The sequence below is a fragment of the Prinia subflava genome, chromosome 14, assembly GCF_021018805.1.
Source record: "Prinia subflava isolate CZ2003 ecotype Zambia chromosome 14, Cam_Psub_1.2, whole genome shotgun sequence".
NCBI classification, from domain to species: Eukaryota; Metazoa; Chordata; class Aves; order Passeriformes; family Cisticolidae; genus Prinia; species Prinia subflava.
This window is the reverse complement of record NC_086260.1, coordinates 9,888,918-9,915,125: the sequence shown is the minus strand read 5'-3', so window position 1 is coordinate 9,915,125 and position 26,208 is coordinate 9,888,918. Positions and strand designations below refer to the sequence as shown.

The 26,208-nt window shown below is 42.4% G+C and overlaps 3 protein-coding genes across 6 annotated transcripts; 2 read left to right on the top strand and 1 right to left on the bottom strand.

Annotated features, from left to right (window-relative positions):
- Position 1: 1 nt before the first annotated feature.
- On the top strand, positions 2–11,553 carry TMEM43 (transmembrane protein 43). Of its 2 annotated transcripts, none has more exons than XM_063411867.1 (12): positions 2–165; positions 1,316–1,465; positions 2,452–2,586; positions 3,280–3,374; positions 4,100–4,149; positions 5,632–5,701; positions 6,078–6,148; positions 6,313–6,434; positions 7,029–7,103; positions 7,185–7,286; positions 8,640–8,757; positions 9,699–11,553. In XM_063411867.1, exons 1-12 carry the CDS (start codon positions 154–156, stop codon positions 9,899–9,901), a joined length of 1,203 nt encoding a protein of 400 aa, XP_063267937.1. In that variant the 5' UTR covers positions 2–153; the 3' UTR covers positions 9,902–11,553. The 2 variants fall into 2 exon arrangements, with proteins under 2 accessions (XP_063267937.1, XP_063267936.1); XM_063411866.1 differs by lacking the exon at positions 2–165 and adding an exon at positions 186–338.
- Positions 10,750–21,357, bottom strand: XPC (XPC complex subunit, DNA damage recognition and repair factor). Of its 3 annotated transcripts, none has more exons than XM_063411863.1 (16): positions 21,224–21,357; positions 20,435–20,636; positions 20,117–20,259; positions 19,719–19,842; positions 19,140–19,224; positions 18,498–18,655; positions 18,175–18,295; positions 17,903–17,992; positions 16,527–17,522; positions 15,897–16,057; positions 15,569–15,650; positions 14,987–15,121; positions 14,329–14,498; positions 14,019–14,112; positions 13,715–13,804; positions 10,750–13,175 (listed from the first exon to the last, which is right to left on the bottom strand). In XM_063411863.1, the coding sequence occupies exons 1-16, from the start codon at positions 21,321–21,323 to the stop codon at positions 12,966–12,968; spliced, it is 2,961 nt and encodes a 986-aa protein (XP_063267933.1). In that variant the 5' UTR covers positions 21,324–21,357; the 3' UTR covers positions 10,750–12,965. The 3 variants fall into 3 exon arrangements, with proteins under 3 accessions (XP_063267933.1, XP_063267934.1, XP_063267935.1); XM_063411864.1 differs by having other exon boundaries at positions 16,527–17,459; XM_063411865.1 differs by lacking the exon at positions 16,527–17,522.
- On the top strand, positions 21,312–24,355 carry LSM3 (LSM3 homolog, U6 small nuclear RNA and mRNA degradation associated). Its single transcript, XM_063411869.1, has 4 exons — positions 21,312–21,446; positions 22,391–22,501; positions 23,558–23,653; positions 23,943–24,355. Exons 1-4 carry the CDS (start codon positions 21,426–21,428, stop codon positions 24,021–24,023), a joined length of 309 nt encoding a protein of 102 aa, XP_063267939.1. The 5' UTR covers positions 21,312–21,425; the 3' UTR covers positions 24,024–24,355.
- Positions 24,356–26,208: the final 1,853 nt, after the last annotated feature.

The following is a 26,208-nucleotide window of genomic DNA, read 5'->3' as shown; positions in this document are numbered from 1 at the left end:
CCGCGGCGGGAACTACACGTCCCGGCGTGCGCCGCTGCGGGCGGGGAGCGGCTCGGGGGTGGTGGAGCCCTGAGGCGGATGAGGGCGAGGCTGGCGGTGCGCGGCTCTGGCGGTCTCTGAGTTGTGGTTCCCGGGAAGAGTGAGAGGCTCAGGATGTCGAGGAATGTAAGTGCTGCTCGCTCCGTGTGGCGGCCGCCCGGGTCGGCCCGTTCGCCCCTCAGATGCCCGGGCTGTGGCCAGGGCCCTGTACCGCTCACAGCCCGCCGGGCATCTCCAGATGAGCCAGATGAGAGGGAAGATGTGTGCTAATGTCTTTACAAGTAATTCGATGGGTGAAGGTATGGGTGTTAATGTCTTTGAAATGGGTGTTAATGTCTCTGTTGGCTTTGGGCAGTGGGTTGGTTGTAGAGCCGAAGCAGCTTGGCTTCTGAAACGGAAAAGGGGGTCTGCACAAGCCTGAGTTTCTGACCTTTGGGGTAAAACAGTAGGTTCAAGGGGAGGGATATGTGAAAGGCGGTTCGGGAAGGCTGTGCCTTCCTAGTGCCACACCCCATGGGGAAAGGAAGAGGGGGCAACGTGCGGCCCAGGGTTTCGGATGAAAAGAGGCTGCGCCCTCCAAAACCGAGACCGAGAAAACCCCACGGGCGTGTGCCTCAGTGGACTCTCTCCCTGTATTGGAATACAATTGCAGGACTCCTCTGTCTCCTTTATGGACACTGGCAGTTTATAGCGTGATTTTCCGTACACAGAGTACTGCCATGCCCTGCCTTTGCTCTGTGCGTGTGCTGAAGTTGGGTTTGGTAACTCCCCACAAGCCGCATACGCACAGACAAACCCCTGGGCTCTCATGTTAGTCCTGTGCCTTGTTTTAAGTTATTGTTACCCTGGATATAATTATTTTAGAGTGTGCAGGCACTCTTTTTACTGGTGAGGTGAATCATACTTTGTTATTTATAGCAGTGTTTTAGCTGGTCAGGAATTCAGGGCTATTACTCAATTTGTCATGATGGCCTGAATGCAGGGTGTGGACTCCAAATACAGAACCTGGAGGCAGACCGAAGAAAGCTTGAACATGTAGAACCACTATAATAGAAATTGGGATTTTTTTTTTCTATCAGTCTGGAGTTTTATTTATTGAATATGTTTCTGGTATCAAAAGTGTGATAAGGCATTTAATAAGTGTGGAAAAGTTTTGGTTCAAGGCAAGAAGTTCTGCTGTGTAGGGCAGCAGTGCTAACAAAGCTAAAAGACTTGTTTTGAAACGGAATGCTTTCCTCTTTCACACCAATATTGCACTTTTGGCTTGTTTTCACAGTTCTCTGACACAGGCAGTAGGAAAGAGCATGTTAAAATTACAAGTGAGCCCAAACCAGGGTTCCTGGAGCGCCTCAGTGAGACTTCTGCAGGCATGTTGATTGGACTTGTGACATTTCTTCTGGCTTTCTACCTTCTTTTTACCAATGAAGTAAGTGCAATACTGTCAGTGTTTGTACACAGCTTTTTTACTTGATCCGTGAGAAGGGAAGCTTATGTCTGGGGACCTGGTGCTTATGCTCAGGTTATTTTTCATAGAAAAGTGAAATCACAGGCCACATGTAGTATTTCCCTGGAACTAGGTGTTAGTAGAGACAGCAGCAGTGTGTGATGAGAGATAAGATCCAAAGCTTGTAAACTGATGATGAAACAGCCTGTAGTAAGAGGGTTGTATGAGCCAGCCACATTCCAGCCTTCTCTTTTTTCTTGAGGTAACAAAAAGTCCTAATTTCTACTGTTGTTACAATTACTTTAAGGAAATTCATACCCTGTGTTGCAGAATTGGGGGTGTTATTTATTGATTTTTTCTCAGTATTGTTTCTTGGTTTTAGATTACCAAAAAAACCCAAAAACCCCCAGGAATCTTAACACCCTACCATTGAAAACATACTTGTTTTGGCAGTTTGGAGTGGAGAGCAGAATTCTATGGATTTTCACTTCGAGATGTCCTTTCATACCTCTACAAGAGGAAAAATAACTACTCCAAATTTTGATAACTTTGCAAAAAAAAAAAGCACATCAGGATATGATGGTTAGGCAGAGAAAACTTCTGCAAAGGAGTCAGTATAGGTGTGTGGAAAAATGAACTGTAATTTGTGTCATTTTTGCAGTCACTCTGGAATGATGAACAAGGTAAAAGGTGAAGAGAAGTAAGTTTGAACCCTTGTAGGAAGAATGTGGGTCTGCTTGAGAACCTTAGTCATTGTTAATGGTCCTGCTCCTTGGGTGTGAAGTACTGCCCCAAACTGGCTCAGACACAGAGAATGGAGAAGTACAAGTGTGTTTCACAAGTATGTCTTGGGCTGAATGTACTAGCATTCCACGTGGTCATCAGTTCACTTGTCTGCTAACCTTGTTCACAGAATACTGCTGTGCCGTTGATTCTCCACAGCTTGATTTCTGTGTTCTTCATTGCAGGGACGGGCTTTAAGGACAGCCAAATCTCTCGATGAGGGGCTTTCTCTTGTGGTCCCTCTGGACAGCATCCATGGTATCTCTCAGCAGAATGAGGGGAGACTGGTGCACTTGGCAGGAGCTCTGAGTACGTCTAAGGTAAATAAAATAGTATAATGAAGATATGAGTATTTTAGGCTTGGAGGGAAGGAAAAGTCTTTGCCAATTGAAGTTTTGTTTGATATTCAAGAAAAGACACATGGTTTTTCTCCTCCTATAAGCATTGCCAGCTACCATTCAAGCTCTGGCTCTTGGCCTGCAATCAGGGAATGGCCTTGCACTCCCTTCTCCAAGCCAATGCCAGGTCTAGCTGTGTTTACCCTCAAGCTGCCTTTCGTGGATAATTTCAATGGCTGTTTGTGTAGGGAACCTGTTGTGTGTTCATGATGTTGTTAAGTCTTCAGGCTCTTGCAGCACAGGAGCTCTGCAAGTTCTGACTTTTCAGTAGTGCTGACATTTTCCACTGTCCACCTGCATTGCAGAAGGTAACACAGCTCCTTCCAGCAATACAGAATCTCCTAGTTCACACTGAAACCTGTAAACCCATAGTCAGCAGTTCTGGTTTCATTTTTCACTATGGCAGTAACTTTTGATGATGATTCTTCAGGTCAGATTTACCAGAGACATTCCTTTTTAGTCTTTCATAACCGTTGTACTGTGCTCACCTGTGTGTAAGATAGTGCTGACTGTACAGTGAGGTGTTGTGAATGGGTTCAGTGGTAAAAGTGCAGTGTTTGAGGTTGTGAGGTACAGCATTTAGACTGACTTGTATTTTCTTTAATTTTTGCACAGCCTTTGTTTGACCCCAGCTATGGGCTCTCCATCCAAGCTGTCAAACTTAAGCGCAATGTGGAAATGTACCAGTGGGTAGAATATGAAGATTCCAAGTAAGTGAAAGTAATCTTTAAAAGTAGTTTATGAGGCTGTTTGTGTTACCAGGATCCTATCACAATTTCTTTCATTATACCTAAGGAAAAAAACAACAAAAAACACCCCCAACTTTTTATAGCAAGAAAATTTTAGAGTTCTTGATTTTTTTTCCTTTAGAGAATCACTTTAATTTCCTTGACAGATGTTAACTGCTCTGTTAATAGTTGCTACCCAAATAGGGAAAACATTTCTACTATTGCTAATAATTCCACTGATGGTACTATGAATGTAATTAGCTATTATGTAGGTGTGACTGCACAGAATTCATGTTCCAAATGTCTTTCATGTCATATAAAAAGGGTCAGAGGTTGTAAAGGTGTGAAAAATAATTTCTCAGTTTTAGCATGCTTGTGGTGCAGCATCTGTTAGAGACTTGAATTGGGCCAGCTTGTCTCACTGTATTTAATTCTGGTTGTTCCTCATCAATCTGGTCAACACATTCTTGTTCAAAACATGAGCATAAAAAGGTTGTGGCTGTTGAGCATTTGTGTATGGTTTTCTCCTGGTATAGAAATTTCTGTCTTCAGAACAGATAGTTCTGAGAAGAGTTAGGTTCTGTATAAAGATAAGTCTGTGTTGCCAGAGAATCTGTCTGTGCATTTCATTGGTGAGTTGTATTCTGTCCTGAGCAGGGGTGTGTGTGCACTGTTCTGGTTCTCATCCCAGCCCTTCTTCTCTGCAGGGAATATGAGGAAAACGGTGAGATTAAGAAAGAGACAAAGTATTCATACAGTAAGTTGACCAATAGAAAGTCGCTTCCCTTTTATGCATGTAACTTTGGACTTTTATGTGTGTGTATATTTAGATTTTTGTTGTTAAACCTGTATTTTCTTCTTGGGAAAGAAAGGAAAGTGATGTGAAGAAATAAGCAAAAATTTTCTTTCCTAAACAAGAAAGAAACACTTTGTTTTTCCTCAGTTTCCTGAAATAACTGAGGTGAAAGGAGATGTGCTGTCAGCAGGCAAGAACTACAGAAAATCTGAAAAAGTTCAGAGGAACATCCAGGGATAGGATGCTCCAGAAACAGAGCCCATAAGGTGCTCAATGGGCAGAGATGGGAGTGTGTTCAAGGCTACACCTGAGATTACACTTCAGACATGGAGTAATTGGGAATATGTCAGCTGTGAGCAGAAGAGAATAGACAGGGAAAAGCAGGGTAGCTCCAGCCCATAAGGGAGCCTGTTGAGAACCTGTTTAGATGTTGATATCAGGAAGTGGAAACCGCCAGCACCTTCTGATGTGCACTGTGGCTTTTGCCAAGTGCTTTTTTGGCAGGAGCAGAACTGGGTGTGTTATTCTGATCTACCCAGTGGCAGAAAAGTACTCTGAGTCATTGTGTATTTGGAGATTGGTCGCTGTGTTTCATTTACCTCTGATCAAAGCATGTGGATGTCTAATGTGGGCATGCAGCAGTTTCTGGGTGTGATTATATAAAAAATACTCAGCTGAGTGAAACATGGGGACTCTGTATCACAGAGGTACTTAAGGGCAAAGCTGCTGGTTGTTAGCCATGAAAAACAGGCTCACAGTGACAGGGAACAAAAAGAAATGTTATCTAAAACATCTGTTCTCTCAAGATTGATGGATTCTGTCCTGTAAATGTCTGTGTATGCCAACAATGGACCCACACAGCTGCTTGATTACTCTCCTCTCAGCACGACTGGGGAAGAAATTGGGAATGACAGGAGTGAAGGACAGTTGAAAGAAAGATAGGGAGATGGCTTTCCAATTGCCAGCATGGGCAAAACAGACCCACCTTAAGGAAAGTTTACTGCCAATGAAAATAAATGTTTAATTACTGACTTTGTGTTCGCAAAACATATTTGGACTCAACTTTTCCTGGACTCAAGTTCACTCTAGACTCGTCTCCCTTTGCCCCCTGCTCCTTGTTATCACAAAACCAGTGATTTGTAGCCTATGTTTGCTTCCAGCTTATTCCCAAAGAATGGAGCCAGGAATCAAAGCCTGATCATGGAAGATGCCAACAGCAAAGTTGAGCTACAATTTTCTCCCCAAAATACCTTTTTCACCCTAAATCCTGCTGTTCCCTGTTAATATGCTAGGAGGATGGATCTAAGTATCAGTACACACTATCACAAACCTGGATGTAGACAGTAGTACTAGAAGTGTAACCTAGAACTGATTGATTAAGAGATGTCTTCAGTAACTGAGATCTGATTCTCTTTTACTCAACCTTCTTATCATTCTGTTTAGATACAGAGTGGAAATCAGAAGTTGTGAACAGCAGAAACTTTGATCGAGAGATTGGACACAAAAACCCGAGGTGAGGTACCATCTGGCACAGTCCCTCTGAGTTCTGTCACTGGATCTGATCAAAGATGAAAGCTAAATGACTGATTTCATAACAGAGTGCAGTAGATGGAAACTGCTGTTCTTTTGATAGTTGGGAGAAGGAAGGCATAAAGAAATTAGAGCAGCTCAGAGCAGTGGTACCTTAACTCATTTTAATGGCACCAACAGTATGCAGTCTGGATGGTCTCTTGATGGATTTGTTTTCACATCAGGACATTAGTCTTTTAGCTCTTTGAGTTTCTCCTGATGTTTGCCATAGTATTTTGTCTGTGCTATACATTACATACTGCAAATCAAGAGTTTGATCACAATTCTGGGACTAATCAGGGACTTTCTCTGTTCCTCAGTGCCATGGCCGTGGAATCTTTCACTGCTGTTTCTCCTAATGTCCAGGTTGGCAGCTTTGTTCTTTCCCGGGGTAAGGATTGTTTTGTCTTGGCTTTGTGTCTGCTGTTGCATCAGCAATGGACTTCAGTTCTTTCCGCAATAGCTGTTATGTCAAATGATAATCAGGAAGCCAGCCAGCAATTGGCTGTTCCAGGTTAGATACTGGGTCTCAGCTTGATGCTTTATTCTGCTTAGGTCTCGTGGACAAAATTGATGATTTCAAGCAGTTGAGTTTGTCACACTTGGAGGATCCCCATGCTGATGTTACCCGCAGAGGAGATTACTTCTATCACAGTGACAACCCCAGGAGTCCAGAAGTAAGATGGGAAAGATAAACCAAAGCAGTGATTACTTGTGTGTGAAAAAGGAATTGGGGCGTGTCCCATTTCTACTGAATGTATGGAAAATGGAGTGCAGACCATCACAAAGGATGACTCCCTTAGGGCAGCCCTTCGGGATGAGTGCTTCTCTTGCAGAAAGCTTCCAGTCCTGTTTCTTTCTTCTGTTTTCTTGGGTCTGCTGTGCTTTTAAATGGAAAGAGATGGTGCTGGGAGGTGGGTTCCACCTCTGCCTTGCTGAATTAAGGAGTACAGTCAAACAACTTGTTGTCAGATTGTGCTGCCTGCCCTGCCAGACGATGGAGTGATGAGGGATGAACAAAGCATATCATGTGCTCCTGCAGCTTAATCACAGGAGATATTACAAAACAGCATTTGAGCTCTCCTCTTTCAACTGCCAGCTAGCCCTGAAAAAAGGACAGCTTGGAAATCATTCTGGCTATCTCTTGGCTTGACATAAATGTTCAGAAAATGTGTTGATAAATAAAGCATGTTCCTGTACTTAGTTTTCTTTCCTGTGATTCTCTTTTGTAAAACAATCTTTCTTGATTTCCAGTCTTACCTTTTTTGTAGGTGGGAGACCTTCGTGTCTCTTTCTTCTATGCAGGTCTGAGTGGAGATGATCCCCATCTGGGCTCTGCTGCTAGGGTGAGTCTTCAGATGTTTCTGTATTTTGCAAGTTCTGTTCCCAACTCAGTAACCAGAAAATATTTTTCCCTCTCTTCCAAGGTGACTGTGATTGCTCGGCAGCGAGGTGATCAGCTCATTCCTTATCATACCAAGTCTGGAGATGTTCTGGAGATTCTGTACCCTGGGGACCTCTCTGTGGAGGTGAGGTACCGCACTCTTCTAGTGAAAGGTTAAAACTTGAGGTGGTAGTGCAGAAGCAGCAGAAGAGGAAGCTCTTACTCTCCTTTAGACCTGCTCTAGAGGAGGAGATATTGGTATAAACATTGGCTTTTCTGTCTCCTTCTTGGACAACAGTTTGTAGCCTATGTTTGCTTCCAGGTTTCTGCACATTCTGCCTGTTTGCTTTAAAGATTGTTTCTGTGCCTTCTCATTTTGTTTTTATTTGCTCCTTGGTTGTTTCCCACTTACACATGCAAGTACATGCTTTTGAATAGGTCACATGTAAAAATAGTAAAAGTCAGGGTTTAATTAAATAGACCATAAGTGTTACTCTCTCTTCAGCTCCTAATAACAGGAGTTTAGGCTTGTTTGAAATGTTTATTACTATTCTGGCTGAGAAAGAACCTTCAGGCAGAGCATTATGCTTCAATAAATCCTGCATGCTCCAGCAATTTGGTGATTCATTTACTCCTTTTAGTAGGTTGGTTTCCGTTAATGATTGTTTCAGGCCCTGCTGCAAAGAAAAACAGATGTCAAGAGTTTACAGGTAGTCCCAAAAGCAGTTAAAAAGGCTTTGTTTTGACTTGAAAGAGTAGCAGTAGAATCAACCCTCTGCTCTAAGCTCTGAATCTTCATTAGAAAGAATTTTGTTTCATTGAAAATTAACTGGTTACAAATAAATAATGCATTGAGTACTTGTATGTGCGAGTACTCAATCAGTCTTACACATCTCTTACCATTTAGTCCTTTCTAATGTTCCAGCCGTCTTCATGTGAATGTTTTGTTGAGCCAGAGGATCACACAACCTGTTTTGGAAAAAAGTCTTTCTCAGAATTCTTGCAAAGAAATTTGCTTTTCCTGATGAAATGCACACATTCCTTTTAGCTTTTCTTCCCTGTATCCAGCTTGCTCTCTTTCACACACTTTTCGCTCAGCCATCAGTGGATATTGCCGTTTCTCTCTTCCTTCAGAGTGCAGTCAGACTCTTCCTTCTTTATTATAGTTACTTATTAGTGTCTTGTTTTCCACAGTAATGTTGAATGTATACAGTTGCAGCAAAACCTGTGTGCTTTCTGCCTGTGGGTAATGTTTAATGGTGCTTCTTAGGTTCTTCTAATTAAGAAAAATGCCAGTTTCCCCCATGCTGCACTGTTCAATCTATTGTGGTGTACTACCATACTGCACAGACCCTGCAGAATGAACTGCAATGTATCTTCTGCAAGACAAATTGTACTTCTAAAGTACTCTTGGCTCTCATTGCCTCATAATATACTGGAATTAAGAGGATCTTGAAAAAGAGCAAGACAGACTGCATGTGATGGTGTTTGCTTTCAGGAGGTGTTTCAGAAGGAGCATGAGAGTAACACCATGAAGACCTGGGCCCTCCGTGCAGCCGGCTGGCTCTCAATGTTTGTGGGCATCAGCCTGATGACCCGAATCTTTTACACACTAGGTGAGTTTTTCACAGAAAGGTAAAATGATCTAGAAATAAGATCCTCTAAAGAGTTAATTCATTTGGAGACTAGGAGAAATCTGGTTTGAAATCAGATTTGATTTGATCTGAAAAGTCACTGCAGGCAACTGCAGGTTAACAGGACACCAAGACCAACAGGTTGCTTTGTGAGTATTAAAAACCCCACACAAATATCTTTTGCCAGCTGCAGAAGATCCCAGCCCAGTGCTTACCAAAATAAAAAGCTGAACTACATGTTGGGCTGGTTCTTTCAAATCTGACTCAAGGTGCTGCAATACAGTTATTTTCTGCACCCACACACAGCTGGTCCCCCCAACAGGTCCTAATCAACAGTTGTACAGAAATACAATTTTATGTCTGGGTGTTCTACAGTATTGTAAACAAACAGTGAAGAAAGTTTTTGGTTATTCTTTTGATATAGAAAAATGCTGGAGTAAAAACAAAAACAGGACAATGCCTCAAACTTGCATAAACTTCAGACATCAAAGATATAATTCACTTTGTAGCTGTGAACTTTTTTTCTGATTTATTTATCCATATACATGCTGCTCCAAGATTTATTGTTGCCAGAAAGAAATTTTTGTGCTAGCAGCTTGTATCAGTTGCCCTAGACTTGTTCCATAGCTGCAGGGCTATCTGTCTCCTCTGCATGTCAAGTCTTGGACAAATCTTCAGACTTCATTTTGGATTCCTTTCTGTGTGAAGAGATGAGGATAGCGTTGCCTTATAAGTTCAGCTATAGCTTAGTGATCAAATGTCTTGATGATGCTCTGCTGAAATGCCTAATTCAGTGCTCTTGATAGTTTGAGTCTTTCTTGTGATTGCAGTTGTTAACGCAGATCCTAGGCATGAATCAGACTTTTTTTTTTTTAACTGTCATCTTGCCAACTACTTCATGCCATGTTTAATTCTCTCTGCAGTGGACTGGTTTCCTGTTGTGAGGGACCTGGTTAACGTTGGCCTGAAGGCGTTTGCCCTGTGCGTGGCCAGCTCGCTGTCCCTGCTGACCATCTCTGTGGGCTGGCTCTTCTACCGCCCGCTCTGGGCCCTGCTCCTGGCGCTGCTCTCCGTAGTCCCCATCGTGGTGGCCAGGTCCCGTGTTCCGCCCAAGAAGCAGCAGTGACCAGCAGGTGGTCGGGTCTTGGCTGAGTCCTGGGTAGAACCTTCCCAACTGCATTTCTGCCCAGTTCCTACAGCAAGCTTACGGCAAATCACAGCTCAGCAGCGAGCACTGAAAGCTGGGGAGGGGGCTTGAGTGCAATTATTGGAACACGATATCCATAGGACTATAGGATGCTGTTTGTGTGAAGTCAGTGACACCAGCTTTGGGGAAAAAAGCATTTTGGGTGTGTGTATTGATGGTATGTTAGTGAACAAGCAGATTTGTACCTCTTACTGTGTAGTAATTCCCCGATTTGAAAACTGGCAAGTCCTTGCTGGGTGGGGCACCTTGTGTGTTTTGGAGAAAGTGCCAGCTGCATCCCATGGACCCTGGTTAGATGTCCTGAGGAAGTGCATGTGCCTGCCTGTCTCTGACAAATCCTCTCTCTGCTGCTTTTTCTTGTTTGCAATCAGGAGCACTCCTTTGGCTGATGTGTTTGGCAGTGTATGTGTTCAAAGGGAAAACATAGCTTAGGTGAATTCCACACAATACTCAAGTAAACCCTCTGCTTTTGGACTGAGGATTTTCCAAGTCATTGGTGTAACGAGTGGCCAGGTTAGCAATGCTCTGAGGTTGGCAGATTTATCAGGACACATTGATTTTCCCCAGGTTTTAAAAGTGTCTGAAGTTGTTCTTGGTTAAGCATACAAAATGATAGCCCGGACTATATCATTGCTGAACTGTTTCAAAAATTTCACTTCAAATTGCACTTAAAGGGATACTCAGAGGTCATTCACCTGTAAATATAAAACCTACTGCCTTGAAGTAACATTGACTTTTATAACGAAATGTGTAGTCTTTAATTGGGGTTTTTTTTTCTCTGTATACTGTTCCTTTCTTTAATTTCACTTAGTAAGGACAATGAACATACTCCATGTAATTAAGTAATGGAAATATTTTTGCCTGATTAGTTTTCATATATTTTAGTAGCCTAAATTGTTAGTTTTGTATCATGTTAGAGGAATGCCATGTAGTGTTGTGGTGGCTCATGTTTATCTGCTGTAACCAGTACTTAAGGTTAGAGACACCCTGAAGTCTCTCCACCAAGCTAGTCTGGCTTCCAGATGGGCCTCCCTATACTAGTGTGTTTTGGGGGATTTTGTAAGTATACACAATTCAGTACAAAAATCATGTTTTCTCTTATGAAGTCTATTTATGTCCATCAGAAGAGTGTTCTCTGTACCAAAGAACTTGAACATACATTGGAGCAAATATTTGCTAGAAATAGATACTGAAATAGAAATCTGAGCTAGAAATCACTTTTTTTTTTTTTTTTTGAGAATTTATAATTACTTTATTAGTCTTAATTACTTCCATTCTTTTGGTATTTGAGTGTTATCAGTTTGGTCTCACAGCTCTGTCCTGCTGGTGAAAGGCAGGTACAGGAGATGGCCTTGTGCATGCACTGGTACGTGGCAGTGGTGCTGCTGCTCAGCAGCACCATCTCATGCTGTCAGGAATTGTGCTCCACAGGGCAGAGAAACTGCCTTTGAACTGCTGCTGTTTTGCCTGTGATGCAGCATATTAACCACCATTACTTATTGGAAGTGAAGTGACAATTTTCTACAGAAGTGCTGAGCTTTTGTATATTTAATAAAATACATTTTTCAAAAGGTTGGCCTGTAGGCTTTTTATTATATTCAAGTATTGCATGTTTTATACCCAGGAATAATCCAGGTAGGTGGAAAGTTAGTTTGTAGCTTCCACAAGAACTAGTTTCCTATTGATAGGTCTTGTTTGTCCTGCAAATATTTCCCTTTTGGGAAGCTGCTCTCTGGTCTGTGTACTGCTGCCAGCTTGCCATAGATTTACTCACTACTGACCCGAGAAGTTGGTCACTTCCTTGCCTCTATTTAAAAAATATGATGGTTCAACCTGACTGCTACAGCCTCTTGTATTTTAAGGAGACTGCGGGGGTTACCTGTGCATTCTGAAGACAGACAAACACATTCTTTTTTTTTAACTTTATTTTGATCTGCAAATACAGTACAAAAATAGATTTTCTGAACATAATTACATGAAAGCCATTTTATTACATTTCGGTCTCTGTGACAATGTCCAGTAATGACTAAATAGTTTTCCCCTCCATTTTAGAAGAGACTATGTCAGTGGAATTTAGATACATAACACTGCCAAAGACAGATCAGTATTTCTACTCCAAAAGTGCAGGAAAAACTTATATAGATTTAACATTCCTCTCTCAACAGTTTTTTAACGCTATGGTACTGGATTACAAGAATTCTGTGATTTCAGTGAATCTTGTTGCAGCAGTGAGATTTAGCCAGTTTTACATGTTTTGCTCCAGCACAGGATCTTGATAAGCAACAGAAGCAAATATGTATATATTCAAATTGTTTAAGAAGGCATATTGAACCTTGAGTTTGTAATAACGACAGGCCTTCTCTGAGACTTCCATAGCACAAGATCTCTGAGAGTAAAGGAAGATGGTAGGCTGAAAAGCCAAACTTGCATCACAAAATGCAAGTATTCTTTAGAAAGTATTCAATCCTCCTGATTGTGGGGGGATTTTTACACCTTGAAGGAAGTATTTCCCCTTAAGACAGAAAGGCCAAGAACTCTGCCTCACCACTAATTTGGGTAAGCTATGGATCAAAGCAGGCATCAGCATTCCTTTGGACACCTCTCTGTACACAGGTAAAAAGCAGCTGGATGCTTTAGTTCTGAGCGAGCAGGAAAATGAAAATGAGAAAAATGGGAAGAGGCTGCTGATGACAGGAGTGCCTCAGGAAACTCAACTGAGTGATACAAAAAAAAGCAAAAACCTCAACAAAGCGAAGTGATCTCAAAAGGTGCAGCTCTTCTCCCAAGTCCAAGGACAAAAGGAAAAATCTACCGATATTTATGTGATTCCTGTTATCTCAAAGGAAACTGGATACTGAATTAGGTTGGTCCGTGACAGCTCAGAAACACAAGTGCACAGGAAGACCCTAAGGCCCTAATTGGTAAAAGAAACTTATCATGACTCTTTTTCCTGCATCTGAGAACAGCAAAGAAAAGCTTGTCATCACAATTTCTCAAAAGGGAACAATTGAGCGGCTTCTCCTCTCTTTTCTCGCTTGCTCTTTTTGGTTGTTTTCTCTTCTTGCTTCTCTAGCTGGCGATTTTGGGGCCAATAAATGGCCGTGTTCTCCACGGCACTCTCTGAGCTCGGAGCTCCTTCTTCATCAGAAGAGAATCCCCCTCCTTTCTCTGTATCAGGTGCTGATGGCTCAGTCTGGAAAAAACAAGCGTGAACATCACAAAGTCACTCTAAGAATCACTTGTAACTGCCCCTTTCTAAAAGGCTTTGTCTTTGGTCACAGTGACATTGAATGACCTTAAAGAAGTTGGTTGCTCTGATTTGGGCTTCCCACCCAAAGTGCTTCTATTTTTGAACACCAAACATTCTTCCATTAATGGAAGAATAAAATAAACCTGTTTTAAAAAGATCAGGCTTTTCACCTTTCTCCTTGTGGAAAAAATTAAGAACTAAAACCTCTAACTAGAAGTACCCCACTCTCATCCTGTTAGCTACATGCTTGCCTTGGAGAAATGAATTTAGGAAGGGGTATGACAAAACAGAAAATAGTAATAAAATTACAAACATTCATGCCTTGTAAAAAAGTAAAGCTTTGATGAACGTGACCAACACTGAACTTCCGGCACAGTTTTTTTGACTAGCTGAAGACTTTTAAGGAACTACACTCTGGAAATTTTATTCTACAGTTAAAATAACCTCCAGAAAAAGAAATTACTAAAAGAACTGTAGGATACCTTGATGGAGTAGCGTTGCTTCAGTCTCTCTCTGATGAGAAGCCCTTTTGTCAGCAGCTTCCAATTCCCTAGAGCTCTTTTCTCACGCTTCTGTGGGGGATTGTTATTGGAAAGAAAAATTTACTACTGTGAGTTTCAATGTATTTATGCACATGGCAAAGAAAGTCCCATGTGCAATTTTAAAATTGTCACCAAAAAAGTCTCATGCTTGTTGTTTACACAGCTCGCCCTGTTTGACTGCCCAGTTGCAATGACATTTTGTTTGTAAATATAACAGTAAGGAAGCTGCAAAAATAATTCTCACCTCCTTCTCCTTCTTTTCTATTTCTGCTTGTTCATTCTCCCAGGCAGCAACAAGGACCTCTTTATACTCCTCACACACCACATACCCATCAGTGCTACGAAAAGGAACACAATCCTCTGTCAGTTACAGGAAGGAAAAAGAAAGGGAGCAAATGCCTGCTGACCCAGCCCAAAAGCTACAGAATACTGACAGAAATGTCAGTCTCAAAGGATCAAAGTGTGTAGCTGGGACAGGCTCCCCTTAACACAAGATATACAACTTCTGTAGGACATCAACATCTGACAGGTGCAACAAAGCAGCTTTTACATACACTGCGTGTGAGTAGCCTCCATGAAAATCAAATCCAGTGACAGCCTGAGCACAGTCAATGTTCAACTTTCGTGCCACTCTGTTCAGGTTTGGAAGTTTCAGCTGCACGCAGCCAACAGGTAACATGGATGGCAAGAACAGATAGACATTTCCATATTCATTTCGAGGAACCTGTTATGGCAACATTAATGAGAGTGATAATTTGCTTTCTGGAGAGAAGTGAGAAGACCTGCTGCAACTCAAGGACTCTCCCCTCCTGACCTGCTACATTCCCCTCCAGTATTCAATTAATATTCACATGATAAAGTACAAGCCTAGATTTTAGCTGCATGGTTATCTCCTAGCTATGTCCTCTGCCCCAGCTTTGTAACTCAGTCTGTAATGCAGAGAATAAGCAAGGCAAAACATCAGCTAGAAAGATCACATCAACAAAATTTTGACTTTAGCAGTCTGCACTCACTACCTGTACTTGTGAAAGAAAGGCCTGGGTAGAGTTTTGACTATTTCCTCCTGTGAACATTTACCTCTGAACTCTTAATCCTGAATCCAGATATTACTGACTGATCTCACACCTGAAACATGCAACTTCTGGAAAATTAAAGCCCAGAGCTCCACACAAACCCCTTCCTTTGGCACCAGGCCTCTCCTTTCCCAGGTACCTTTCCATCCACTGCGATGGGAGGCTGGTACTCCTCTGTCTGCCAGCGGCCAAACAGCGCCAGGTCCTTCTGGTCCCGGTTTGCCGGCTCGGCCAGGCGCGCCTTCCTCGCCCGGTTGGAAAAGCCTCTCACCATCTAAAAATAGAACAACAACCAGGCTGTAACATCACAGGAAGCTGGCAGTAGTTTCAGGCTTTCCTAGGACACTGAAGGAGAAGGTTCTGGGAGAGCAGAAATGTTATTTCCTAGCTTCAGTATCCATTGTCTATAAATGGCAACCCCTAGCATCTGTATGCAACAGGCAGAGATCCAGCAGTGCATATAGAATACTGGGATGCCTCTGGAGAAGGTGAAAAGGGAATTCTGCCAGACACCCTTGGGGTGGGAAAAAAACAAAGCTGGGCTTTGGGGAGCATGTAGGAACTATAGGCACAGCAGGTAGACACTACAGCTACCACAAACCATGCAAACAAGTGTGAAATCAACATCTGCTGACAAGACAGAAGACAAAAACCGAAACAGAACTGATCTTGAGCTTTAGAGGGCAGATGGATTGCACAGGAGGAAGTGGAACCCTCTTACCTTGTAAGGCACTTCTCCAATCCTCACCACTCGAGCTTGCTTCAGCCAAGTGTCCCTGGAGTGCAGTGTGTGTATGCAGTCTCTGAAAAGGCCAGAAAGAAGCAAATATATTAGTTTTCAAGTCATCCATAACAGATCCACAATAAACTTATCACATTAGGAATAATAAAAAAGCTGTATCTTAGTGATACACAAATGCTGTGAGCAGCTAAATGCCTCGCCTGTTTATGCATGTGATCGGAGACTACTGCTGATACCACCATGCAAATTATCTCTCCAATTTGTTATAAAGATCGCAGATGAAGGTGACAATACATGCACAACTCACCTGGAGTAGACAGCCTCTCCCCTGCAGTACCCCAAGATAGCAGCTGACTCGGGATAGATGGCCTGGAATTTCAAGAGGTGTCTCTTCAGTGCATAGAGTGGGTGGTTTTTGTACTCTCCAATTGCTGTTGGTAGAGGTTGATCTTGGAGCTTCACTTGAAACTGTAAAAATTATACAGAAAACAGTAATTTCACAACTTTTTCACTACCCTTTGAAAGAAAATACGAATGACAATCAGATGAACCAAAGAAAAAAAACACCAGAAACTTTTCAGATGAGCCAACAGACCAAAACATTCTCGCTGAAAATAAGTACTTAGATGTGTACCCTGACCTATGTATTTTAAAAACTGTCTCTGAGAAGAGTAATGCTAAACAATAAGTTAGTAAGTTTCCAGCACAAGCTGTGCAGTACTTCTGCTACGGAAACTTGTCTGAACAACATCCATCATTTAGTATTATTTAATTTTATCACTGTATATTCTCTTTAAAACATGTTCAATGTCAACATTTAAAGTTCAAATACAAACCTCCTTCCTCACAGAAAGAGATTTCTAATGGTTTTCGCCTGAATGAGAATCCAGGGACTGGGCTCCTGGCACTGTGTCCTGAACAACCTATTGCCATTTACCTCATTTTCTTCTTTCTTGTCTCTCTCCACATAGGGACTTGCATACGGCTGCAGTGTCTCTTCCCACCACTCTGGGTCCACACGGCTCTTCCTTGTTGAGGTCATCCACGCTGGATCGTATCTCTGTGTCACATCCCTGACACTCCCATCATTGTCAAACCCCACAACATAGAAAAGCGGCTTTGTGGCATGTGCAAAGCACAGCTGGGGCTGGCCCACATTGCCATGAACACAGTCTACACAAACCCACTTGTCCTCAGATTCAAGGAAAACCTCCAGCCACTGGTCTGTGCCCACTGCTTTCCTCACCTCCTGCTGTCCATCATCCTCATCACTAGAAATGATTTTGTTTCTCTTCTTCTGTGCTTGAGGCAAGCCTGGAGCTGTACTTTTTGCTGGCTTAGTCTCAGCTCCATATGAATTTTTTGACTGCCTTGTTTCTGAAGTCTCAGTTTTTGACCTTTTTATAGTTGTCAGCTTTGAATTCTGGGAGGCCTGTGAGCTCCTCCGCCTTTTAGGGACAGTTTCAAAATCCTCATCAGAAAGATCACTCTCCTCCTCTGAAACCTCAAATTCTGAAGCACTGCCGTCATCACTTCCACTCCCTTCCTTGTAACACACTTTGGAGGCCACTCGTCTTCGGCGGTCGTTCTTGGGCCTGACTGGCACATCTTTTTCTGCTGAACCAGCCTCATTTCTTGATTCCTTCTGTTCCTGTCTGCCTTTGGTTGGCTTTGACTTATGTGTCCTTTCAGTCTGGGCAGTTTGGGGTTTCTTTGGCTCCTTGTTGTTTTCTTTGCTCTCTGAGTATTTGTCATCCTGCCTGGCTGTTTTGCAGGGGCATTTTTTTGCCACACCTTTGGGTGTTGTGGCAGCTCTCCCCTGCCCCTCAGAGGTGCTGCTCTGAGACAGCCTCTGGGATGAGCTCTTTCCCTGCAGAGAAACAGGCCAGGTCACCTTTATCACTACAGCTAAGAATATGGCAAAAAAAAAAGACTGAAATGGCAAAAAAAAAAAAAAAAGACTGAAATTAGCCCAAGGTTCATGCAGACCAAAGGTTGGCAGGCACAGTCAATTCACTTGAAAACCTCAGGCAACTGGCTGAAGAGAGGTGTACTCATGCAGCAAGAGTTGCCATCTAAGTTTTAAAGAACTATAAACCCACTGAAACATTAAGAAATCTTACACAAACACAAAAATGAGTGGCTTTTTAAAAGAAGAAAATTAAAAATTAAGGGTGTGCATTTTCTGCAATGTAGACAGAACCCCAGTTCATGCAGTAAGTGATTCACTGCAAGCTGTAATAGCCAGAAAGTTTTTTTAATCCTACTAAATCAGTGACCTATTCCTTATTCCACACAAACAACAAAAACTACCTTTGGTCTTGTCTCCTTGAGAGGAATGGGCTGAAAAGACAGCACGAGGCGACACAGCAGCTGTAATGCTCGCAGAATAATTAAAAATATCTGCAAAACAGTTTAAATTGAGTAATTTAATCACAGGAGGCCTCGAGATAAAAGTACAAGAAAATAAAAAGCTACAGTCACCGATCTGCTTTCTTCAAATCCATCCCTCACACCACGTTGTCTATGACCTGACACACAGCTTCCAAACTCGCCAACCAACCCTGCCCTTCCCAGTCTCTTACATGAACAAGCTCCTCATCATCCTGTGCAGCATAGATGGCAAACCTCCTCTCCAGTGTTGACTGAAGGGGCTCTCCTTTTTCAGTGGAAAGCTCATCATTGACAGTGAAGGTTCCAACAAACCTGAAATACAAGATAACCGCTTATTATCCAGTGTTTGTGACTGTATTCTTAAACTTCTGAGTTCACTCCTCTAAAAAGGAGAGCCCCTCTCATCCTTGTATATAAAATAAAAAAACCCACAGAAAATTACTAGTTACAGTTAGCCCTCTCCCTGAACCCTAGCTCTACATTCTATGTGACAGCACAATCAAGAGAATTTTACCATTTCACCAAGTTGGAAAGGTAGACAAGGCCCACTTGGCCTGCGGGCACTTGGGTGAAGCGGGCAGGGACGATGGACAGACCGATGGCGAGGAGATCTGGCTGGCTGCAGACCCTGTTCCTATAGAAACCATTTGCTAATAAACATAGCAAGTGAACCTGAGAGAGAAAAGTTTAAACATTGAGTTCACAAGAGGTTTTCCTTATTGGAACTACTGTCCATGGTAAAGACAAGAATACTTCACTGCTTCTTTAAACAGAGAGAGGTGACAGTGAGGCCTCTCAAGCATTCACAGTGCTGTCTTCAGAAGACAGTAAAGCACTGAAGTCTTTGCAAGTGTTTCCTGTTCTACTGACTGGCATTTTAATCCCAACAGAATGAGAAGATATCTCTCGATGGAGAAATATACATCCTACTCACATATGCTTTGAGTTACAATTTTACTAATGCAGGCACTGGTGTTTCTAATTCACAGTTTAGGAGGAACCTTAACAAACATCTGTCAGGACTACAGCCTCTATTTTTTCACTTCTAGCTGTGGGCCCATATTATCTGGTGAAAATTAGTTTCTTTTGATTACAAATCAGTTCAGGTACCTTTATGCTGAATTTCTTCTCTGCCATGGTTCTCTGTGACAAATACCTTATGTGTGTCCTCACGAACCTCCTTGCTGAAGCGTTTCATCATTCTCCGAAGGTACATCTCAAACTCAGCTTTTCTTTTTTCTCTGCAGAAGATTACAAAAGAAATGGATGTTGTGTGATTTCTATGGACCTGCTTTTCCAGATTCCTGAACTGGGTCAGTTCACAAAGAGAATCCATCCTACTATACACACTTAAGGAAATGTTTAGTGCCTGGCTATGTGAACAGGCTGTTAAGATTTTGCAGTAACACAATGCCATTCACCCACAGTTCTCCTTGAAGAGATCTCCTGCTGTCTCTTCACTGGAAATGGAGACAGTAAAACACAGTGGAGTTACACACTTGATTTTCAAGGAAGCTGAAAAGCCTCCTCCATTCCTGCCAACTTCTACTGAAGATTTTTGCTAGAATTGTCACTATGTAAACTGTTCTTCATCCCACAACCCTGCATCATTCCAACTCAACAGTCTGCACTAAGTGGGGATTTTCATCCAGAACACAGCAGGTCAGTGACAGCCAAGACTTAGGGTATTTTTAACTTCAGCCTTTAGCACCCTCCACCACATCCTTGTTCTTACCTCCTCTCTCTTTTCTTCACCTGCTCTGGGGTTTCAATCTCTATCTCAACAGGATTGCTTGGCAGTCCAACTGATGGAAGAACAACAGCTTCTTCTAACTTATCTGTAGCAGGTTCCTGAAGTTCTGTAAAAATAAAATACTAAATTATAAATAAACATGAAATAGATTCCCAGGGAGAACTCAGGATGGGATAAAAATGTACATTTTCCTTCTTAAGTGTTCAAACAACCTTTGAACAGAACACATCCAGCAACTATCAGTTCCTGGATCTTCCATAACACTGTGTGTGCTAAGTTATTTCAAATTACTGTGGGATGCTGTCCACCTGCTGTTGAAGAATACTGTGAAATACACACTCTTAAAAAGTGCTTAACATGAAAAAATAAGCAATTGTTACCTTCCACATCCTCCCATTCATCTTCACTTTCATCATCATCATCATCATCATCATCGTTGTCAGTATTGTCTTCAGCCATCTCTTTTTTAACAGGAGATTCTGCCTTTAACTTCATCTCCTTCTGAGGACGCTCCAGTGAGTCACTGTTAAAATCATCAAAACAGTGATAGCATCAGAAAACGTAGGTGCTTGTTTATCAAAGCCTAAAAATAGCTAAATAAATCAAGCATGACCTCTGCACCAGTAACAGATTGAGTTAAACCACAGAAAGAAGTAAGATGAAGAAAAAAGTTCTATAGACTTGAATAATAAATTTACCTGCATGTTTCCTCTTTGATACAATTCTCTTTATTTCTCGCATTCTTTTTATTTTCTTTTATTTGTGATTTTGCCTTTTCCTGTTTTGAAGGTTTGGAAGTTTTTGCTGCGTTGGAAACTTCAGTATCACAATCTTCTTCCTTTTTCCTAGCTGGAGCTTTTGAGTTTTTCCTTACACTGGGCTTTTTGTCTTCAAAATCATCTGCATGTGACAAAAGAAATGAAGAATAATGTTAGAGTTTTATTTCCATGGCAATCTGAAACAACACCTTCACGGATTCATTAGAGGCAGCTACAGAAGAACGTGAGCACTCACAATGCTGAGCATGTCATTGTTTGTTTATAAACAGGCAGGATTTGAACAGTGAGACTTGTCGGAGGAAAATACTTACGTAACTCACAGGAAGTACCTAAAGATTCCTACGGTCCCACCGATGGAATCGGAGAAAAACAAGCATCGTGCTTGCCACTCACAACAACTTATTACCATGTGATGCTGCTGGGGAGAGCGCGGCCGGGATCAAACAACCTTCAGGGGCTCGCTCAGCCTTTGTCAGCGTGCGGCATACACGGCTTTAATGCCCGGGATCTGGGGCACCGCTCCCACCGCCGACAACTCTGCCGATAACGCGGCCGATAACCACCGCCCTCCCGCCCGGCGGAGGTTCCTCCCCTCCTCCCCTTGCCGAGGGCGCGCTGGCACCGCTGCCCCCGGCCCCGCGGCCTGGAGCGGCCCGAGCCGCGGCGGTGACGCAGCTCCGGCCCCCACGGCCTCCCTGCCGCACTCACCCTCCTCCTCCTCCTTTTCCTTCTCCTCCTTTCGCAGCCGCCCAGAGCGCCTCTTTTTGGTGGCCGCGGGCCGGGGCGATGCTCTGCGCTTTCTGCCCATGGCGCTGCCGGGGCGGGCAGCTCCCGGCCCGGCCCCGCGCCGGGGAAGGGAAGGGGCCGGGCCATAAAGTCTCGCGGGCGGGCGCGGGAGGCGCTTTGAAAGATGGCGGATGAGGTGGACCAGGTGAGCGGCTCTGGGCTCCTGCAGCGGGGCCAGCCCGGGGCTGCGCGGCCGGGCCGGGCGCGCCCGGGCCCCCCGGGAGGCGCAGCCCCCGGGAGCGCTTTCCATGCGCGGGGAAATCCCCGCTCGGCCCCGGAGTTTGTGCAGCTGGCGGGGCGCGGGCAGGGCTCGCTGCGGGCCCCGGGCGCTGCCGGAGGAGGGAAAGGGGGGAAAGCTGCCGAGGGCAATGCCCTTGGCTCTGAAGGAAGGTGGTAGAACGGAAATACGAGATACATATGAGATATGGAAGATGTGGGATATGCACGGAGGCCTTCACGCTTTTTTTAGTTGCTGTGCTCAAAGCGCGCCATTCTCACAGAAAGGGGGCTCAGGTCGGTGTGTGTTGAGGTTTCACGCCGGCCTCGGGGCCCGGCTTGGCTGCTGTGCGGCCCAGCAAGGGCTCGGGGGCGGTGGGTGTGCTGTGGCCGTGTGTGCCCGGGTACCCGAGGGCACCCAGAGTGTGCCCGGGTGACTGGCTGTGCTGGCACCGCTGTCAGCGTGGGTTCGGCTGTGTCAGCCCGCACCGTGCCATGGTGCTGGCTCACGCAGTGTGTGCTTGCTGCTGCAGTGTAAACTGTGGGTGCTGGTAAAAAAAACAATTCACAGAGTTATAGAATAGATTGTGTTAGAAGGGACCTTAAAGATCATCTAGTTCCAGTCCCCCTTGTGTGAAGAAAGATTTGCTGCAGACTAAGCTGAAATCTTTTGACTCACATTGCTCAGGGCTGGTGAGTATCAGTGGAGTGGTAAATCAGCACCAAAGGTTTACCAGGATGTGAAGGAATGAAGTATTTCATATTCTGTGGTTTCAAGCCTTTGTTTTCTGTGTCTCACAAACATTGAGGAATGGAAAAGTTCACAGGCTTCTTCTGTAAAAATAATGCTTTTTTTTTTTTTTTTTTTTTTAGCAACAAACAACAAATACTGTAGAGGAGCCACTTGATCTCATCAGACTCAGTCTAGATGAGAGAATCTATGTCAAAATGAGGAATGACAGAGAGCTTAGAGGCAGGTTACATGTAAGTAAAATTTTCAGAACATTGTCATGCTCATTCAGCTAAGCACTGGGCAGCCTTTCTTTATGTGCAATAGTCTGTTAAACAAATTTACCTGTAATATTCCACTGGTTGTTGAAAAAAATCAGTTCTAAAACATGCGTAATTGCATTTCATGGTTGAAAGTGCTGATGTTGGTTGGAGAAAGTTTAAGAATTGTCTTAGTTACTAGAACTGTCATGGGATCGGTGGAAAAATCTAACTTCCTCAGTACTTTGTCAGCTATTAACTACTTCCCTAGAAAGCCAAGAGATATATTTTGTTTTTCTCGTCTCCTGAATGATAACAAGCAACTATAATTTCATTGATTTTTGCTTCCATTTCTCTGTCTGTGAAAAAAACACTAATGCTGCAGGTTTCTTCTTGTGAGGTACGCTAAGGCCTTTTCTAGACTGAGGTCATCATTATCAAACAAGAATCCCTTAAGGCACACCCTGGGAGGTGTGGTGGGACATTTATTCCGCTGGGTTCTCAGATTTTTGCTTTCTGTTAAGTCAGCCTCCCTGAGTGCTGTGCTCTGCTGGGGAAGAGAACCAGTTGCCCCATGAGTTAACTGGGCCTCGGCTCTTTTGGAAACAGAGAGATAATGAGAAATCCATGAGGGACACATGTAGTTTGCTACTGTAAGGTTTCTGAAACATGTGGTTAAGGTTTTGTAGCACTGTATGAGAAGCAGTTTTCATATCCTTGAAGTTGTCCCCAGGCAATCAATTCCAGGAGACTGGACTGGCAGCAGTGTGTAGCTGTTAAAGCGTGCCTATCTCTGAGGTCTTGTAAGTGCTGTCACAGAATGCATCAGAGCTATTTCCTGCAAGTGGTTCAGTAAATGTAAATGTCATGCCTTCTTTTTCCTGCTGCAGAGTTCTCATTTGTTTGTGATGAGTTGTAACTAGAACTGATAGTACTTTGTTTTGGTCAATATCAGACTAAACTAAAGTTTAGAGTCTTCCTAAAAATTCTCATTTTAATAAACTTGTGTGAATTTTGGAAAACATAATAAACTAAACTTAATTCCCACAGGCTTATGATCAGCACTTAAATATGATTTTGGGTGATGTGGAAGAAACTGTGACTACAATAGAGATTGATGAAGAAACCTATGAAGAGATTTATAAAGTAAGGACTAAAAAAAGAGTTAACTTATCCTCACAGATTGTTTTTTATTGAAAACTCCACTGTGTTATATTGTTAAAGTAGTTTATTGCTGACTGTTTTTTAAACCAAACTAACAGGATCTGGACAAACTGTTATAAAAGTGCACAGGATATCTAGAGACTTGGTGTGAGTTGTATTGATCTCTTCAGCATGGCAGAACATTGGGGGTTTGTTTGTTGTTGTTTCAGGTGTGTTTTTATGATTGAAATGAATGTTTTGTAAATGTAAACTTCTCTTTCCTTCTTCACAGTCTACCAAAAGGAATATTCCGATGCTCTTTGTCAGAGGGGATGGCGTTGTGCTTGTAGCTCCCCCATTGAGGGTTGGTTGAAGCAACAAAGGACTTAACCTTCTTGGAAAGTTCCAGACTTTTGGACAGTGGTTCATGTTTCAATCATGTCTCAAAATTCTGTATATGTTTTTTATAGGATATTTTTGTCGGTTCTTTTGAAAAGTGGAGGGAAGGGGAACCAGTTGGTCTTGCAAAAAGTACATGTAGTCAATTGAAGCAGTGTAAAACCCAACCAGAACTCAGAATTAATGTAAACTGCTGTAAATTGGCTGCCTTGTCACATTCAGTAAAAGAATCCTTATTTTTTTCTATCTTGGCAGCAGTACTGTCTTATTTTTGTTGTTTCAAATAAATTTTGGTTTAATCTTTGAGATTTGAGTTGTCATGTTTTTTGTGTTGAGGATGTATGTTCTTCCACAGAGCTAGTGTTTATGAAGTTATAGTATCAGCCTTGCTGTCAGAGAAAGCAGTATCTTTAGTGTGTTGTTTTAACTTCTGTCCTTATTAATACCCAAGTCTTGCAGATTACTAGTTTAGGATAACACTACATCAATCAGTGGTGCTGTAATTTATGGCTCTGTGTGCTAATTTGTGATGTGTGACCTCATTGTAGGGAAATGGTGTTTATATGAATCTTCCACCTAAGATAAAGAAGTCAGGCTTCAGTGCAATGTTTTCAGATATTTTCATTGTTTCGTTGGCTTTGTTAACAGAGTCACAGTTTACAAGGCCATAGGTGGAGACTGAGGTTGTTGCTCACATGCTGCATTCATGTCCTGCTGTTTGTAGCATGTTTCAGTTCTTGAATACATGAAATTCTGCTGGATGCCTTAAGATGCTTGTACGTTATCTGTAGAGAAGGTGCACTAAAACCTGAACAAAACTCCTTTTTAGTACATGCTTTCTCAGGCCCACCTCTTTGCAATTTACTTTTCTTTCTTATGTGGAAAAAAACCCTTCTGCTGTGATTATGTTTTAGAGTCATGAGAGATGTAGGTCTGCACTAACTACAAAACTTGACTTTTGACTTAATAAACTTAATTTTCTCAGTTTTCTATAGGGTTAGCAAAAGCAGCTTGCTCTGTCATGGTCTTCTACAATTAAAAATCTTCATAACAGTCAATAGCTTGAGACAGTGGTGTGGAATAAAAGATCTGACAACCAATTTTTTCTCCACTCCTTTTTGTACTTGGATTTTTGTGTTGGAGGACTGATGTGATGCTCAAAATGCTGGCAAATCAGGAATTTCTACCTTAATAAATTTTAGAATTCATATTTGTTAATAACACTTGTAGACTCTGAGAATGACAGTGCATGTGAGTTCCACATACTCTACTTGAGCCATATTTGCCAGCATAACACATTTATCTGTATGTACCATATTTTTATATGGAAAGAGGTTTTTAAGTGGAAAGAGGTCAGCTCACGTGACAGCTCACCTGCATAAATCCCTGGAAAATACATTAAAAATTGTCTCTCTTTTTAAGTTTTAAGTGAGAGATTATGGTGGTTGGTAGCTCAGTTATTGTCTAATTGATTTCTTGGGTATTTTCTGTCTAATTATAAAGATCTGTTATTGTTTTGTGTCACTGAAATGGCTCAGTATTATCCTTGAGCCTCTGATTTTAAATGAGCTGTCTGGAGTAAGAACCAGTCTAAACCTCTCCATGATAAATGTGGATTAAAGAAAAACCAACAATAAACCAAACATCCCCTGCTAAACAAACAAAACCCCTAACAAAACAAACAACAACAAAAGAACATCACCATCATCCCAAAATAAACAGAGAACCGCCCCCCCCCCCAAAAAAAAAAAAATCCCAAACAAACCAAACCCCAAAACATTTGAAAAGTTTTTTGCAGTCTGGTCTCTTTCATACTGTTATTCCTACTTTTTGACGGTATGTTTGCTTTACTAAGCAAGATTTCTGAATCTTATTTTGTCAAGATTTCTGTTCCTGATGAGTTTGAAAAAGAATTTATGTTGATTTTCCTCATATATTTTCTCAAGGTTTCTCAAACACCTTTTCATGCTGTCTTATGTTTTCTGTCTGCTAGAACTTTTAATATTGTTGGACTTCTGGAAACTTGGCTTTTTACTTCTCATGGCTTTTTATAGACAGTAGTCACGTTCTGATAAGTTACCGCCTTTGGACTGCATCTTTTTTATAGATGACAGAATTATTTCTTAGTTTGTCTTCAAAGAGTTTCTGTTGTGCCTGAA

Bases quoted from the DNA above. Each gene is read 5' to 3' on its own strand.
- LSM3 (XM_063411869.1), top strand. From the start codon at position 21,426: ATGGCGGATGAGGTGGACCAG. The intron at 21,447-22,390 runs GTGAGCGGCTCT...TTTTTTTTTTAG, and splicing joins TGGCGGATGAGGTGGACCAG to CAACAAACAACAAATACTGT. The intron at 22,502-23,557 runs GTAAGTAAAATT...TAATTCCCACAG, and splicing joins AGCTTAGAGGCAGGTTACAT to GCTTATGATCAGCACTTAAA.
- XPC (XM_063411863.1), bottom strand. From the start codon at position 21,323: ATGGGCAGAAAGCGCAGAGCATCGCCCCGGCCCGCGGCCACCAAAAAG. The intron at 18,656-19,139 runs GTATTTGTCACA...TTTCTCTCTCAG, and splicing joins TTCGTGAGGACACACATAAG to GTTCACTTGCTATGTTTATT. The intron at 16,058-16,526 runs GTAAATGGCAAT...TAATTTTTACAG, and splicing joins ACAAGAAAGAAGAAAATGAG to TTTCAAGTGAAGCTCCAAGA.
- TMEM43 (XM_063411866.1), top strand. From the start codon at position 309: ATGTCTTTACAAGTAATTCGATGGGTGAAG. The intron at 339-1,315 runs GTATGGGTGTTA...TTGTTTTCACAG, and splicing joins AAGTAATTCGATGGGTGAAG to TTCTCTGACACAGGCAGTAG. The intron at 1,466-2,451 runs GTAAGTGCAATA...TCTTCATTGCAG, and splicing joins ACCTTCTTTTTACCAATGAA to GGACGGGCTTTAAGGACAGC.